The sequence below is a fragment of the Schistocerca nitens genome, chromosome 2, assembly GCF_023898315.1.
Source record: "Schistocerca nitens isolate TAMUIC-IGC-003100 chromosome 2, iqSchNite1.1, whole genome shotgun sequence".
NCBI classification, from domain to species: Eukaryota; Metazoa; Arthropoda; class Insecta; order Orthoptera; family Acrididae; genus Schistocerca; species Schistocerca nitens.
In genome coordinates this window covers 1,111,273,656-1,111,292,117 of record NC_064615.1, presented here as the reverse complement: position 1 = coordinate 1,111,292,117, position 18,462 = coordinate 1,111,273,656, and the positions used below count along the sequence as shown (strand labels likewise).

Below are 18,462 nucleotides of genomic sequence, written 5' to 3'. Positions count from 1 at the left end.
GTTTTTCCATTCGTCTGTAAAGAATTCGCGTTAGTATTTTGCAGCAGTAACTTATCAAACTGATAGTTCGGTAATTATCACATCTATCAACACCTGCTTTCTTTGGGATTGGAATTATTATATTCTTCTTGAAGTCTGAGGGTATTTTGCCTGACTCATACATCTTGCTCACCAGCTGGTAGGGTATTGTCAGGACTGGCTCTCCCAAGGCCGTCAGTAGTTCCAATGGAATGTTGTCTACTCCTCGGGCCTTGTTTCGACTCAGGTCTTTCAGTGCTCTGTCAAACTCTTCACGCAGTATCGTACCTCCCATTTCATCTTCATCTACACCCTCTTCCATTTCCATAATATTGTCCTCAAGTACATCGCCCTTGTATAGACCCTCTATATACTCCTTCCACCTTTCTGCTTTCCCTTCTTTGCTTAGAACTGGGTTTCCATCTGAGCTCTTGATATTCATACAAGTGGCTCTCTTTTCTCCAAAGGTCTCTTTAATTTTCCAGTAGGCAGTATCTATCTTACCCCTAGTCCTCTAGCCATCCCTGCTTAGCCATTTTGCACTTCCTGCCTATCTCATTTTTGAGACGTTTGTATTCCTTTTTGCCTGCTTCATTTACTGCATTTTTATATTTTCTCCTTTCATCAATTAAATGTAATATTTCTTCTGTTACCCAAGGATTTCTACTAGGCCTCGTCTTTTTACCTACTTGATCCTCTGCTGCCTTCACTACTTCATCCGTCAAAGCAACCCATTCTTCATCTACTGTATTTCTTTCCCCCATTCCTCTCAATTGTTCCCTTATGCTCTCCCTGAAACTCTCTACAACCTCTGGTTCTTTCAGTTTATCCAGGTCCCATCTCCTTAAATTCCCACCTTTTTGCAGTTTCTTCAGTTTTAATCTACAGTTCATAACCAATAGATTGTGGTCAGAGTCCACATCTGCCCCTGGAAATGTCTTACAATTTAAACCTGGTTCCTAAATCTCTGTCTTACCATTATGTAATCTATCTGATACCTTCTAGTATCTCCAGGATTCTTCCATGTATACAACCTTTTTTTATGATTCTTGAACCAAGTGTTAGCTATGATTAAGTTATGCTCTGTGCAAAATTCTACCAGACGGCTTCCTCTTTCATTTCTCTCCCCCAATCCATATTCACCCACTATGTTTTCTTCTCTCCCTTTTCCTACTCTCGAATTCCAGTCACCCATGACTATTAAATTTTCATCTCCCTTCAGTCCCTGAATAATTTCTTTTATCTCATCATACATTTCATCAATTTCTTCATCATCTGCAGAGCTAGTTGGCATATAAACATGTACTACTGTAGTAGGCATGGGCTTCATGTCTATCTTGGCCACAATAATGCGTTCACTATGCTGTTGGTAGTAGCTTACCCGCACTCCTATTTTTTTATTCATTATTAAACCTACTCTTGCATTACCCCTATTTGATTTTGTATTTATAACCCAGTATTCACCTGACCAAAAGTCTTGTTCTTCCAGTCACCGAACTTCACTAATTCCCACTATATCTAACTTCAACCTATCCATTTCCCTTTTTAAATTTTCTAACCTACCTGCCCGATTAAGGGATCTGACATTCCACGCTCCGATCCGTAGAACGCCAGTTTTCTTTCTCCTGATAATGACACCCAAGAGGATGCCATCATCATTTTACCATACAGTCAAGCTGCATGCCCTCAGGAAAAATTATGGCTGTAGTTTCCCCTTGCTTTCAGCCATTCGCAGTACCAGCACACCAAGGCCGTTTTGGTTAGTATTACAAGGCCAGATCAGTCAGTCATCCAGACCGTCTCCCCTGCAACTACTGAAAAGGCTGCTGCCCCTCTTCAGGAACCACACATTTGTCTGGCCTCTCAACAGATACCCCTCCGTTGTGGTTTCTATCTGTATCGCTGAGGCACGCAAGCCTCCCCACCAACGGCAAGGTCCATGGTTCCTGGGGGGATCTGATCCTAGTTTATATTTGGTGCTGTAATTGCCACCACCTGAATCCTCTTTTCCAGATATGACACAAACCACTTTTTTACGGGTCCTCTGATACCTATAGCTTCAAGCTTTTCCAAAAGTATGCTGTGGTCAACAGTATCAAAGGCTTTTGACAGATTTAGATTTATCCTGACTACACTTTTTCCCTCTTCCAATTTACTGATTATTTCTTTTGTGTATCCCAGTACAGCTGTTTAGGCACTTCTCCCAGCTTGAAATCCATGCTGATTACTGTTTATCAGATTGTGGATATTAAGATAATGTGTGACTCTATATTTCATTAGTATCTCTAAAATCTTAGAGAAAGTTGGGAGAAGTGAAACAGGTCTGTAGTTTTCTATTTTAAGCTTATCACCCTTTTTCAACAGGGGAACAACTTTAGAAATTTTCAGTTTCTGTGGAAACACGCCCTCAGCCATTGACAAGTTTGCTATGTGCGGCAATGGTTTTGCTATTTGATTAGCTGTTTTCTTTACTAGGCACCACTTGGCACCTCATCTACTCCAGGTGGCATCTTGGACTTCAGACTTTTAATCACTTTTAAAACTTCCTTTTCGTTTGTTGGGACTGCCGTTCATACTGCTGGCTGCCTTGGGTGCTGCTCTCTTAATCTGCTCCCAAAAATTCCTGCTTAATGTCTGGGGTATATTTAAAAAGTAATTATTTATATAATTAGGCATGGCATATTTATCTACCATTTTATTCTCCTCATCCTTTAGAATAATTTCCTTATCTTTGATAGGTACCCCGGTTTCTTTTCTCACAATTTCCCATGCTATTTTAGTTTTATTTCTGGACTGTTTTATTTCCATGTCATTACTTAGTAACTTTGCATTTGCAATTACTCTGCGGTATATTTTCCTATACCTTTTTACATATTCTATGAAATCAATCCCCACATGAACCATGGACCTTGCTGTTGGTTGGGAGACTTGCGTGTCTCAGCGATACAGATGGCTGTACCGTAGGTGCAACCACAACGGAGGGGTATCTGTTGAGAGGCCAGACAAATGTGTGGTTCCTGAAGATGGGCAGCAGCCTTTTCAGTAGTTGCAGGGGCAACAGTCTGGATTATTGACTGATCTGGCCTTGCAACACTAACTAGAAGGGCCTAGCTGTGCTGGTACTGCGAACGGCTGAAAGCAAGGGGAAACTACAGCCGTAATTTTTCCCGAGGGCATGCAGCTTTATTGTATGGTTAAATAATGATGGCGTCCTCTTGGGTAAAATATTCCAGAGGTAAAATAGTCCCCCATTCGGATCTCCAGGTGGGGACTACTCAAGAGGATGTCGTTATCAGGAGAAAGAAAACTGGCATTATACGGATCGGAGCATGGAATGTCAGATCCCTAAATTGGACAGGTAGGTTAGAAAATTTAAAAAGGGAAATGGATAGGTTAAAGTTAGGTATAGTGGGAATTAGTGAAGTTAGGTGGCACGAGGAAAAAGACTTTTGGTCAGGCGAATACAGGACTATAAATACAAAATCAAATAGGGGTAATGCAGGAGTAGGTTTAATAATGAATAAAAAATAGGAGTGCGGGTAAGCTACTACAAACAGCATAGTGAATGCATTATTGTGGCCAAGATAGACACGAAGCCCATACCTACTACAATAGTACAAGTTTATATGCCAACTATCTCTGCAGATGACAAAGAAATTGAAGAAATGTATGATGAAATAAAAGAAATTATTCAGGTAGTGAAGGGAGACGAAAATTTAATAGTCATGGGTGACTGGAATTCGGCAGTAGGAAAAGGGAGAGAAGGAAATGTAGTAGGTGAATGTGGATTGGGGGTAAGAAATGAAAGAGATAGCTGCCTGGTAGAATTTTGCACAGAGCACAACTTAATCATAGCTAACACTTGGTTCAAGAATCATAAAAGAAGGTTGTTTACATGGAAGAAGCCTGGAGATACTGACAGGTTTCAGGTAGATTATATAATGGTAAGACAGAGATTTAGGAACCAGGTTTTAAATTGTAAGACATTTCCAGGGGCAGATGTGGACTCTCACCACAATCTACTGGTTATGAATTGCAGATTAAAACTGAAGAAACTGCAAAAAGGTGGGAATTTAAGGAGATGGGACCTGGATAAACTGACTAAACCAGAGGTTGTACAAAGTTTCAGGGAGAGCATAAGGGAACAATTGAGAGGAATGGGGGAAAGAAATACAGTAGAAGAAGAATGGGTAGCTTTGAGGGATGAAGTAGTGAAGGCAGCAGAATGAATGAATGAATGAATGAAATTTTATTGTCATTTAGCTATTACAGCAATTGACAAAGTCAAGTTACACATATACAAGTTATACAGCATATATACATGGGTTAAAGATCAATATGTGACATAAGTTTTACATAAAATACAATATTTAAAATTAAATAATATGAAAACATTGCATCATAACTGATTCAGTTAAAGAAATTATGCTACACTCTCCAAATCGGTACCACTATGATATTTTACAGTCGTAAAATTCCTGAAGTGAGTAGTATGGGTTTGCAGCTAACCAACTGAACAATTTGTCTTTAAATACATGAAATGGAGCTTCTACCCATTCTAGTGGCAAATTATTAAACATCTTCATACCCACCACTTCGTAGCTGTTCAATGACTTGGATAATCTGTAGTAAGGTATGTCAAGATTGCTACTATTCCTGGTTCCATGAAAGTGTACATCTCTTCTACGCTGGTATTCTGATAAGTTGCTCTTTATATGCAGTAGGGCAGTGTAAATATACATGTTTATCACAGTTAATATTTTTAAGTTGATAAACAGTGGTTTGCAATGGGCCAGTTTATCACTGTTTGTGATAATTCGAATTACTTTCTTCTGAAGTACCAGAATGTCCTGAAGGTGTGAGCTATTGCCCCATATTAAAAGCCCATAAGATATAATACTTTGAAAAAAAGCAAAGTAGGCTGATCTTACATAGGCCGCAGGTACATGGTTTATTAAATTCTTTAACAAATACACCACTCTAGACAGCCTTGCACTAATGTATTTAATATGTGGCTCCCAAGTCAGTTTAGTATCTGTAACAATACCTAAGAACTTAACACTATTCTTGAAGTCTTCTGCTGGCGGATCTCTCAAACTAAATACAATCTTTTGAGTTTTACTTTCATTAAGCAGGAACCCATTAGCTCAGAACCAGACTGATGCCTGTGATATTGTGTCATTTGCCACAGTTTGGAGCATATCAATGTCTGAGCTGATATTGAAAAAAGTGGTATCATCTGCATAGAGAATGGAGTGAGTATTTATGTAGGATGGTAGATCATTTGTCATTAGGATAAATAGCAGAGGTCCTAATACTGAGCCTTGTGGCACACCGCACTTAACTTCTGCTAGCTGTGATCTCTGTTTACCAATACAAACAATTTGTCTACGGTTGCTGAGGAAAGATTCAAAAATGTTGTCGACTTCACTGTTTGTGATTCCGTAATAAACTAGTTTGTTGAGGAGTGAAATATGCTCCACAGAATCGAAGGCTTTGCTCAGATCACAAAATGTAGCCTGAGCAAAATTTTTTCTTTCATAAGCATTAAGCACTTTTTTAATCAGGGAGTCAATGGCATGGACTGTGGATTTGCCCTTCCTAAAGCCAAATTGTACCGGAGTAATAATGTTATTACATGTCAGATAATCACACAACTGGGAGTAGATGATGGATTCCAAAACTTTAGATAAAATAGGTGTCAGGGATATTGGGCGATAGCTAGATGGGCAATTTTTGTCTCCTTTCTTGTAAATGGGCACTACCCTGGATAATTTTAATACTTCTGGGAATACTCCTTCAATTAGACATCTATTTATACATTTAGTAAGAGGATATACTATGTAGCCAATTATCTTTTTTAACATATTACAAGAAATACCATATATATCTTCACTATCAGAGGGTCTAAAGTTATTTACAAGAGTTAAAACAACATCTGGTGTGACCTCTGTTAAAAGGAATTTATCGTTCAGGGTGTAGTCTACATTATGGTATTTAATGAGATCAACAACAGTCTCTTGTGGCCTCACAATGCTTTCCCTAATTTGGTTAACAGATTTTATACAGTAGTTATTAAATTCGTCTGCTGAAATTACTACCTCAACTTTCTGCTTGCTTTTGGCCACTGAATTTATTATAGTCCATGCTTTTCTGCATTTATTTTTTGATGACTCAATGCTGACTAGGTTATGTTGTTTTTTGGCCTCATTTAAAGCATACTTATATTCTTTTTGTGCTCTTGAGTACCTTTGTTTAGCCATATCCGTTTTCTTAAGTCTGTAAGAATCTCTATACAACAACAACCTTCTTTTCATATTGGCTAGTTGAGCGGTATACCATGGACTCTTATCCCTATGTCTATTACTGTTACTTTTAGGGTTAACTTTACATTTGTATTGAGGGCAGTTAGTCTCGAATATATTTAAGAAATAATGAAAAAATCTATCAAACAATGTATTGGCAGAGTCCTGAGCATTATTGTTAAACAGATGTGACCAGTCATAATTACTGAGTGAGACCATAAAATTAGACAATTTCCCTGCGTTATTGGTCTTGTGATGACTACTTTAGGCTCTTTAAACTCCTTATACTCCATGTTAGGCCTATCTGTACCTATTTTTACCCAAACTGAGTCATGGTCCGAGAAATCGAAGACAGCTACATCTGAAGACAGTAACTCTCTATTGACATTTGTAAGTATGTTGTCGAGACAAGCGGACTGTCTTGTGGGTTTGCAGTTCGTAAAAATGAAGTTGAATTGTCGTAACAGGTTTTTAAATTCATTTACAGTGTCACATCTTTGTTTACATCAAATGCGGCATTGATGTCACCACCAATCACGATACTATATTTCTTCCACTGAGGACTAAGAAAGAAGTTTAGTAAAGTCTCAAGTTTTTCTAAAAATATTAATGGACTTCCATCTGGTGATCTATAAAGAGATACAATAGCAATTTTTAAATGATCCAGATATACGCCTGTGGCCTCAAAATGTATCTCACTGCACAAAAATCCTAGATCTAGTTCATTACTACAATTTATTAATCCCTTCTTAATGTAAATTGATACACCCCCATGAATATGTTGCTCTCTGCTAAAACTGTTTGCTAAGTGAAAATCATCTAGTACATGAAAAGATATTTCATTTCCTTTACACCAGTGCTCACTTAAGCATAATGCATCAAGTAAGTTCTCATTTGCTAATTCATTTAAAATTATGTGTTTTCCACTTATACTTTCAATATTGAGATAACCTATCTTGAAAGACAAAGTTGGTGAGTGGTTTTTGTTAATGTCACAGGAGGGGAGGAGTACAGTATTATGGGACAATGGAGAACATTTAATTGTTTTTTCAGCCCTGGAATCTACGTTAGGTGGCGGTTGGACTTCCTTGGGATAAACCATAAAAAATCTTCATTTCTCTTTGGTAATTTTTTGGGTCTGTTTGAAACACGGTTGGAGGTTTGTTTCACTTTACTGTCCACAAGTTTTATAGGAACATGTTTTCCCAAATCATTTGGTATCACTTCATCATGAGACAAAGGTGATACTTTACTTACTGTGACTGGTCTATTCTTTTCTGCTACTCTTGAAGGTGATGGAGGAGGAGCTGGTAATGTTTCTGCTGTTGGTGATGTTGGTTTAGTTGCTGCTGGTGGAGGAGTTGTTTCTGCTATTACTGGTAAAGGAGTTGGTTCTGCTACTGCTGGTGTGGGAGATGGTGCTGCTGCTATAGGAACTGGTTCTACTGCTGGAGGAGTTGCTTCTGCTGTTGCTGATGGTGTTTCTTCTGCTATTGCTGGTGAAGTAGTTTGTGCTGCTACTGCTGGTGAGGGAGATGGTGTTACTGCTGTAGGAGCTGGTTCTAATGCTGGAGGAGATACTTCTGCTGCTACTGAATGTGGTTCTTCTGATGCTGCTGTTGATTCTACTTCTGTTAGTATTGCTTCTTTAGGACCACAACAACAACAACAACAACAACAAGATCAGATCCAAGGGAGGTCACAGTAGGAGTACCCCAAGGAAGTGTATTAGGCCCCTTGCTGTTCCTCATTTACATTAACAATATTCAGGTGTCAGAGAGAAAAGCTAGTATCATGTTATTTGCTGATGATACTAGTTTAATAGTTGGTGATATGAAGCAGTCATTCCACAGTACTGTGGACCATGTCCTACAAGATATACAAAAATGGTTTAGTGCAAACAAGTTAACACTGAATGCAAAAAAAAAGACTAATTATGAGCAATATGGAGAAATAAGTGAACATGATGACCTAAATCCAACCATGGAAGGCAAACAACTTGAAAGAGTACAGTGTGCAAAATTCCTGGGTATGCACATTGTTGAGAAGATAAACTGGAAGGACCATGTTGTGAGCTTAACACTAAAACTAAATTCAGCATCTTTTGTACTTAGCATAATTTCAAGAGTTTGTAGTAATGACTGTACCAGATTAGCATATTTTGGCTATTTTCAGTCCATTGCATCATATGGTATAGTATTCTCGGGAAAAACAAATTGTCGTCTAAATGAGATTTTCAAACTACAAAAACGCGCTATTCGGATAATGACCCAGAGCCCACCTCAAACACATTGTAGGCCCCTTTTTAAAGCATTGAAAATTTTAACATTTCCATCATTATACATTCTGTAATGTCTGTTGGTGATCAAAAGAAATCAGGACAAAATGAAAGCCAATACAGACTACCATAATTACGATACACGGCAACGTAAAGATCTCCACTTACAAGGCGTAACAAGGACCGGAAGTCAGAAACATGTATATAATCAAGGCATCAAACTTTTTAATGCACTACCAAAACATATCAAAGAGCTGGAAAATGAGGATAAATTTAAAACTGTTATAAAGAATCACATGCTTGACAAATATTAGTACAGTGTAAGTGAATTTCTATGCTCAACTGTACTAGAATATATAGAACCACATGCTTGACAAATGTTATTACAGCATACGTGAATATCTCTGCGCAACTGTATAAGAATATATGTTTAAATTAATGTGGCAAATGAAATTACATCAATGAATATGTCTGTCAAGCACATAAGAAGATTAAGAACCACATGCTTAACAAATGTCACTACAGTATAAGTGAATAGCTTTGCTCAACTGTATAAGAATATATGATATCATAAAAGTGACAAATGAAATCACAACATCAAGGAATAAGTCTGTCAAGCACATAAGAAATTATGTTATAAAAACGCTTATTAGTTGTATATTGTATTAAACATTCAGCATAGAAAAAAATTCTGTAAAGATATTATATAGTTGTTGAAATGTGTCCTGACAAATCCTGTATCACAAATGTGATCATTGGGATGATAATAAATAAATAAATAAAACTGAACAGGCTGACCTTAAATATTTCAAAAACTCATTATATACATTACAGGAAAACAAAGTCTCATCATGATGAGAACCTCAAAATCCAAAATAAACAAATTGAAAGGGTAGCTGCCATAAAATTCTTAGATGTGCAAACTGATGAAAATTTAGGCTGGAAAGCCCACATTCTCTACCTTACTAACAAGTTAAGCTCTGCTTGCTTTGCATTACACATAATTAGTACTGTGTGTAGCAGAGTGTAGCAGAACTGTCTACATTGCTTACATCCATTCTGCTATCACCTATGGCCTAACCCTCTGGAGTCATAATAAGGCAAACACGAAAACCATCTTCACCTTACAAAAACAAGCTGTCAGAATAATTTCAAACAGTACAAGGCTAACACCTTCCAAACAGTTATTTCAACACCTAAATATTCTACCCAAACCATGCCTCTACATTAAAAAAAAGTGTTGTTAATATAAAAATGCGCATTGATAATTATAAAACCAACTCAGATCTTCATTCCTACAATAAAGAATGTGCAATGACATCCACATAAAAAGAGTAAACAAGGCTTTAACACAAAAATAAACCAACATTCAGATTTTGTACAACAAACTTCCAACACAGCTAAAAGAAATAAGAACATTGTCTACATTCAATGAAGCAATATTTTGCAGTAACCTTATAGCAAGTAACTACATTCATTTACTATATAATAATAGTAACATAAATCAAATGCTAGCCACAGCCTCAACGTTAATTTTTCTGAACAAAAGCATTAAACCAATTATTTACTTGTAATGTATTTCATGTAAAATGCCATGAACAAAAGTGTTAAATCAATTATTTACCTGTAATGTATTTCATGTAAAAGATCCTTCTCATACTTTCATATTTTTACAGAAGTCAAAGTTGTATTGCCCAAAAATATTGTGATGGATACAATGAACCACTGTATTATGTAGGAAACTGTACACCCTTATCTTATTTTTGTTATACTATGTTCTTTGATGAAATCCATACAATGTACACTATCACTGGATGAATTAACTACTACTACTACTACCACTATTACCACCACTACTACTATCTATGTATCTTTATATTGTTTTTCTTGTACAGAAAATTTGAAATATAACCATTTTATTTTTTCTTCTTCTTTCTCCCTTTACGCTTTGAAAGCTTTCTTTGTTTGTATTCTCTCCAGGCATGCTGAATTCTGCGTGCACATCTGTTTGTAATGAAAATGTATATTTTATGGTCCAGTTCGCGTTGTTCATATTCAGCTTTTTCAGTCATTAACCTCGTGTACTCCATTTCCTGGATGTTAAACAGCTCCTGAAAAGTAATTGTTAGTATATTGAATGTATGTAATCCAAATGGACAAGACAAGTCTACAAAGTATTTATCATTATTATATTGAGAATAGTGAGTACGTGCTTCAATTAAAAAAACTTTGTGGCTCATGTTTCAGATAATCAAATGGTAGGGGGCCAGCCACCAGCCATTAGTGCTTCTTTCTCAAGCACCACATGTTTTCTGTGTTGCAAGCAAGCAAGGTAACCACTTACAATACAGTTAAGAGATCAGTGGCACATCATCAAGATTGAAATTATATTGTTAATATTTGCCGCCATTCTGTGTCAGTTGCTCTCTCTCTCTCTCTTGCTCTCTCTCCCTGTGTGTGTGTGTGTGTGTGTGTGTGTGTGTGTGTGTGTGTGTGTGTGGGCACGCACTGTGTGCACACACACATGTGCGAGCATGCTAGTTTCAAAAAGACCTTCCAAATTTTAATGTCATTAAATGAAATACTGAGCATGAGTGGACTGGCAGAGGCACATGAATTAATTTCCAGCTTTTAAAATTGAGGTTTCCTTTATGTATAAATGAAGTTACTAGGATAGCCATAAAGAAGATATTTATGGGACAAAAATCCCTGACACTATGGATTAGCATGTATGTGACAAAAAAATCTGAATATAACTGAAGTGATTTAAAAATGGGAGAGCACTTAGCACAGTGCTGCAACAGGAACTTAACAGGATTGTTACTGATACTCTGGGGATACAGTACAAAGAAAGTAGTTTAATACATTGCTCTGTCACACTCCATGGACCCTGTGACAATGGTCTCTTGGTGTGTATAAAGGTCAAAGACGTACATTTTGTTCAACTGTAATACAATGTAGTGACTTATCCATTATGAAATATTATTGTATTAAGGTGCTAGTTTGAACTATAAAACAATGTAAAACATTAATTTCAAGGGTTTAAGACACTCTTCAAAGCAATTGGAAGAATTGCACAATGGAAAGTTATTTAATTCCATCTTAAAAGCCGCCGTATTTCCCAAGACATTTAATATGCTCTAGCAAATTGCTAAATACCTGATTCCCCTTACAGTGATTCGTTTTAAGTCCCTGGATTCTTTATGGAGTTTGTTTTTGAACCTAGTATTATATTCATGTTTTCTCATTTTTTTAAACAGAAATACTGATAACAACAAAGGACATTAGTAAATTAGCTGTTAAAATACCACATCTTTCAAGTTGTCTCTGCAGGATGTTACATAAGAAGCACCAGGCATAAGTCTTGCTAGCAAGAACAGGAGCAGGGAGCTGCGTCAGAGCAACCTTAGGCTTGATGGCCAGAACAACACATCACTCCAGAACAAATTAGTGTCTTTATACCATTTTTGCTACAGAAGAATGCTGAAGATTAGATGGGTAGATCACATAACTAATGAGGAGGTATTGAATAGGATTGGGGAGAAGAGGAGTTTGTGGCACAACTTGACTAGAAGAAGGGATCAGATGGTAGGACATGTTGTGATGCATCCAGGGATCACCAATTTAGTATTGGAGGGCAACGTGGAGGATAAAAATCGTAGAGGGAGACCAAGAGATGAATACACTAAGCAGATTCAGAAGGATGTAAGTTGCAGTAGGTACTGGGAGATGAAGAAGCTTGCACAGGATAGAGTAGCATGGAGAGCTGCATCAAACCAATCTCAGCACTGAAGACCACAACAACAACAACAAACTACTCTTAGAATTATCATTCTTAGTATTATCCAATCCAAGACAGACACAAAGCTAAGACTCACCATAGCAGTAGCAGTGTACATGCCTACTAGCTACGAAGATGATTAACAGAGTGAATAAATAACCAAATAATACAAATTATTTATATAATGAAGGGAGATGAAAATTTAATTGTAATGTGAGAATGGGCATCGATAGTAGGTAAAAGTAGAGAAAGAAAACTAGTAGGAGAACATGGACAGGGGGGAGAGGAATGAAAGAAGCTGTCTGGTAGAATTTTGCACAGAGCACTTTTTACTTATTCCAGTTATTATTATTATTATTATTAAGGATTATGAAAGAAAGTTGTATGCATACAAGAGACTTGGAGAGGCTGGAAGGTTTCAGATAGATTTATAACAGTGTTGTTGCGGTCTTCAGTCTGAAGACTGGTTTGTTGCAGATCTCCATGCTACTCTATCCTGTGCAAACCTCTTCACCTCCGAGTAACTACTGCAACCTACATCCTTCTGAATCAGCTTATTGTAAACATCTCATGGTCTCTCTCTATGATTTTACCCCCCCCCCCCCCCCCCCCCACTCTTACCTCCAATATTAAATTTGTGATCCCTGGATATCTCAGACTGTATCATATTAACTGATTCCTTCTTTTAGTCAAGTAGTGTTACATGCCACAAATTTCTTGTCTCCCAAATCTAATCTTCAGTATTCTTCTGTAGTGCTACATTTCAAAAGCCATTTATAAATGGTATGACAGAAGTTTTTAAACCATATTTTAACCTAAAAAACATGAGTGATGGAATTACAGCTACCTTGAATGTCATCTTTCTTGCATCCTCAGATGGGCCATTGAGTGATTTGGCAATTTTGTACCAACCATACTTCATTTTGTTTAGAAATCTGTACTGTTGATCACCTGGATATCACAAGCACCTATAATAACTATATTCTTCTATTAGCAATATTACATTCTCTTCTGACCACTCTGTCACTCACATAACTCACATCAGTAACAAAGTAGCAGACAAAGGAGGTCTGTGCAGTGAGCACCAAAGCAGAGACCACAGGAATTTCCTTCTGTGAAACAACCTTACTACACTGATAGCCTTGGGCCTTTTCTGCTGAAAGTTTCTGTTTGACAGTCTTTTTGTTGCAGTTATCTGCGACTCAACTTCCGCACTAAATTTTGATTAGCAGTCAGTCTATTTCATAATATTATCATTGCTCCATCCTGGACATTCCATCATTATATTAAAAAATGTGACATTTTCATGACTAAATAAAGCCTGTTATTACATACTGTGCAACATCCACAAACAACAGAAAAGTAATATTACCTGTAACTCTCTCATCTGTTGCTTCTCTTTGTTGAAACCTTCAATAATCTCTTCAAGTGTAGCCTGTAGCTGTCCCATATCTTTATCGTATTTATTCAGCACAGTGAGAAACTGTAATTCAACATTTTGCCTAGAGGAAGAGAGAGAAAGAGACCAACAAATTCATGTAGGTACTGGTTTGAGTTAGAGGCATAAAATTAGTCTATTTTTGTAAGAATTATACACACATCAAAAAAAGTTTTGCATCACCTCGGTTCCCAAAACTGAGCATAGACATTGATTGCATATATTGCATCACAGACACAGCCCCTTTGACTGTTCAGAGATGTCACTAATCCCACCCAAAGATATAAACAATCATGCATGAGCAGCACCTATTTGATGGAGGCGGTTCGACAGCCAATCAGTTCCAGTCATTCAGCCAGGAAGGGAGTACATGTCTCGTATTGTCTGTAGTTCAGCCATGCCTAGACGGTCAATACCACGGTTTGATCATGTCTGCAATGTTGCTTTGTGCCAGGAAGGGCTCTCAACAAGGGAAGTGTCCAGGCATCTCGGAGTGAACCAAAGCAATGTTGTTCAGACATGGAGGAGATACAGAGAGACAAGAATGGTTGAGGACATACCTCGCTCAGGTCGGCCAAGGGCTACTATGGCAGTGGATGACTGCTACCTACGGATTAAGGCTCGGAGGAACCCTGACAGCAATGCCACCATGTTGAATAATGCTTTTTGTGCAGCCACAGAACGTCATGTTATGACTCAAAGTGTGCGAAATAGGCTGCATGATGCACAACTTCACTACCGACGTCCATAGCGAGGTACATTTTTGCAACCATGACACCATGCAGTACGGTACAGATGGGCTCAACAACGTGCCAAATGGACCACTCAGGATTGGCATCACATTCTCTTCACCGATGAGTGTCTCGTATGCCTTCAACCAGACAATCATCGGAGATGTGTTTGGAGGCAACCCGGTTGGGCTGAATGCCTTAAACACACTGTCCAGTGAGTGCAGCAAGGTGGGGGTTCCCTGCTGTTTTGGGGTGGCATCATGTGCAGTTGACGTATCCCGCTGGTGGTCAAGGAACGCACCATAACAGCTGTACAATACGTGAATGCCATACTCCGACTGATAGTGCAACCATGTCGGTGGCATACTGGTGAGGCATTCGTCTTCATGGATGACAATTCGCGCCCCCATCATATACATCTTGTGAATGACTTCCTTAAGGATGACTACATCGCTCGACTAGAGTGGCCAGCATGTTCTCCAGACATGAACCCTATCGAACATGCCTGAGATAGATTGAAAAGGGCTGTTTATGGACGATGTGACCCATCAACAACTGTGAGGGATCTAAATCGAATTACCGTTGAAGAGAGGGACAATCTGGACCAACAGTGACTTGACGAACTTGTGGATAGCATGCCACAATGAATACAGGCATGCATCAATGCAGGAGGATGTGCTACTGGGTATTAGAGGTACTGGTGTGTACAGCAATCTGGACCACCACCACTGAAGGTCTTGCTATGTGGTGGTACAACATGCAATGTGTGGTTTTCATGGGCTATAAAAAGGGTGGAAATTATGTTTATGTTTATATCTATTCCAATTTTCTCTACAGGTTCTGAAACTCTCGGAACCGAGGTGATGCAAAACTTTTTTTTTTATCTGTGTATTAATTTGAGTGCAGATGCTGTGAAAAAATATAGAATTTCTTCTCAAAAATAGTCCAGCCTCTTTCATTCTCAGCTTGAAATATAAGTAAAATAAAGGAAATATATTACACTCACTGAAGTTCCATTTAGCAAGGAGGATGCATTAATTATTTTAATGACATTGATTGTGATGATGATATGAGTTTTAAATTTGTTGTTTGAACACTGGCCTGCATTGTTGCAGAATTGTTAGTTTGTAAGTCAGAACCTAATCCATCCTGGAATACTGCAAACTATCAGTGTCTTTAAATTAGCATTATTTATGATTTGGTGTTTGTTCACTTTAGAGAAGCAATCTACATTGGATCTTCTCGCTGTAAATATATCAGTTCACTCATTCCACCTGCATGAAGGCTTTCCCTCATGCTGAGATTTATGAAATACAGTGTATTATCGAATGGAAGATTTTAGTTTTTGTTCTAAGTGCTTGATTCATTCATTATCTGTTTATTGTCTACAGGTTACCAAACTTATTTGTGTAAAATATTATATGTTTATTTATAAATATTACTGGAAAGTTCTGGTAGAAAGTAAATATGTAAGTTGCACATGTTACTACGTGCGATCAGATCTTTATTTATATATAAGAATTTTTGCAGCCAAGATTGCTTGTTTAAATATTTTAATTTCATTGATGACTGGCTTGGAAAAATCTAGCTATCATCTATGGAGCTTCTGGAAATAATATTATTGTGCATGAATCATACAACCATAGCAAGAGCATACTCTATTTATAAAAGACAGTGCCAGATTGGCTTATCAAATATATAAAACAGAGTAAAAAATACATAGCATCAACAGTGTGCACCAGAGTAGCTGCAAGTTCATTTGTGGAGCTGTTTTAGCTGCGTCACTCTGGGGCACGCTATCAGTGCTATGTACTCTCTTTGTGTATCTGAGAAGCCAACGTGGTGCCTATGTTTTATAAATGGAGTTTCCTCTTCTTATGATTGTGCAATTCCACAGAATTTCCAGAGGATCCAAAGATGACAGCCAGACCCACTGAAACCAGTTATTGAGGAAATAAAAATATTTCAATACATTATCTTGGCTGCAAAAATTCATATTTATCAAGAAAGTAAATAGTTTTGGATTAAAGGAGACCACTCACTGAAAAACAGAAGTGTTGAGTTTTCAATAGACAAACACACAAAGAAACAAAACTCCCTAGCTTTTGGAGTAACCCTTTTACAAGTTAGAGCAAAATATACATGGCAAACTCTCTCTCTCTCTCTCTCTCTCTCTCTCTCTCACACACACACACACACACACACACACACACACACACAACCACACACACTCACATGCACACACCTGCCTATGTCCCTACATGGTGCCAGATCGACTAACAATGCCACACACAAATGTGAGTTTTGTGGAGGTACTACAGCACCATGGCCAGTGCTGGGTTAACACTGCTGTGAGCCACGTGAATGAGTTGAGTAGGCTTCTGCTAACTGAAATGAAGTCTTATATGAGTGCAGTGCCTGGTGCTACAGTTGGGAGATGTGTATATACTAGACAGCCTACACCTGAGTAAGAGAGGGAAAGATAGGTTCACTAGCAGATTAATCTACCAAGTCCCGTACGAGTTCGGGCATAGCGTGTGCGTTCGCACAAGAAGGTCAATGGCCGGGAAGCCATATTTTAACTATATATGATGGTATTATCTGCCACGAGTAATGAGTATGATGGGCAAACATCTATTAGGCGCACTACGAATGTAGTGGTGTGGACATGTTGGGAATGTGGATCTCACGGGGAGCGTGCAAGGGATAAGTCCCTGCAGACGCACTATCCTCTGTGCCCACGGTGGATCAGATGGATAGAGCGTCTGCCATGTAAGCAGGAGATCCCGGGTTCAAGTCCCGGTCGGGGCACACATTTTCAACATGTCCCCAATGAAGTACATCAACACCTGTTTGCAGCTAGGGCGTCCATTTAATTATCATTTCATTTCTAGCAAAGCTGCATGGTCATCCACGGTAACTGTTCTTTCGGGAACAGATACTACCGTCATATATAGATATTAAACAGCCATGTAAAAAATCAAGGATCACTGCATGCAGGGATTAAAGCATCTAGTAACAGGAAAACAGAAATGTATCTGTTGGCAAGAACAAGGAAAGATCATGCTGTAGTTGCACACTACAAAAACTACTCAGAATTACTAAGAAAAGTTATTAAAAAATCAAGTAACATGCATGTAATCTCAGAAATCAGTAATTCCAACAAGAAGACTCAAGACTATATGGACTGTAGTGAATATATATACAGGGTGTTACAAAAAGGTATGGCCAAACTTTCAGGAAACATTCCTCACGCACAAATAAAGAAAAGATGTTATGTGGACATATGTCTGCAAACGCTTAATTTCCATGTTAGAGCTTATTTTAGTTTCTTCAGTATGTACTGCACTTCCTCAATTCACTGCCAGTTGGCCCAATTGAAGGAAGGTAATGTTGACTTCGGTGCTTGTGTTGACATGCGACTCATTGCTCTACAGTACTAGCATCAAGCGCATCAGTACATAGCATCAACAGGTTAGTGTTCATCACAAACGTGGTTTTGCAGTCGTGCAATGTTTACAAATGCGGAGTTGGCAGATGCCCATTTGATGTATGGATTAGCACGGGGCAATAACCGTGGCGTGGTACATTTGTATCGAGACAGATTTACAGAACGAAGGTGTCCCAACACAAAGACGTTTGAAGCAATTGATAGGCATCTTAGGGAGCACGGAACATTCCAGCCTATGACTCGTGACTGGGGAAGACCTAGAACGACGAGGACACCTGCAATGGACGAGGCAATTCTTCGTGCAGTTGACGATAACCCTAATGTCAGTGTCAGAGAAGTTGCTGCTGTACAAGGTAATGTGACCACGTCATTGTATGGAGAGTGATACGGGAGAACCAGTTGTTTCCGTACCATGTACAGCGTGTGCAGGCACTATCAGCAGCTGATTGGCCTCCACGGG

General features: G+C 38.3%; 2 protein-coding genes across 2 annotated transcripts in view; one reads left to right on the top strand and one right to left on the bottom strand.

Moving 5' to 3' along the window:
• The window catches only part of LOC126235582 (uncharacterized), a 195,582-nt gene extending 187,551 nt beyond the window's left edge, over window positions 1-8,031 (top strand). The window contains exon 3 of the mRNA XM_049944298.1: window positions 7,616-8,031. Coding sequence (XP_049800255.1) covers window positions 7,616-8,031 — 416 coding nt within the window. The remainder of the gene's footprint in view (window positions 1-7,615) is intronic.
• A 2,486-nt stretch (window positions 8,032-10,517) lies between these two features.
• The window catches only part of LOC126235581 (uncharacterized), a 102,601-nt gene continuing 94,656 nt past the window's right edge, over window positions 10,518-18,462 (bottom strand). The window contains exons 3-4 of the mRNA XM_049944297.1: window positions 13,755-13,884; window positions 10,518-10,712 (exon numbers count right to left, since the gene is read on the bottom strand). Coding sequence (XP_049800254.1) covers window positions 10,518-10,712; window positions 13,755-13,884 — 325 coding nt within the window. The remainder of the gene's footprint in view (window positions 10,713-13,754; window positions 13,885-18,462) is intronic.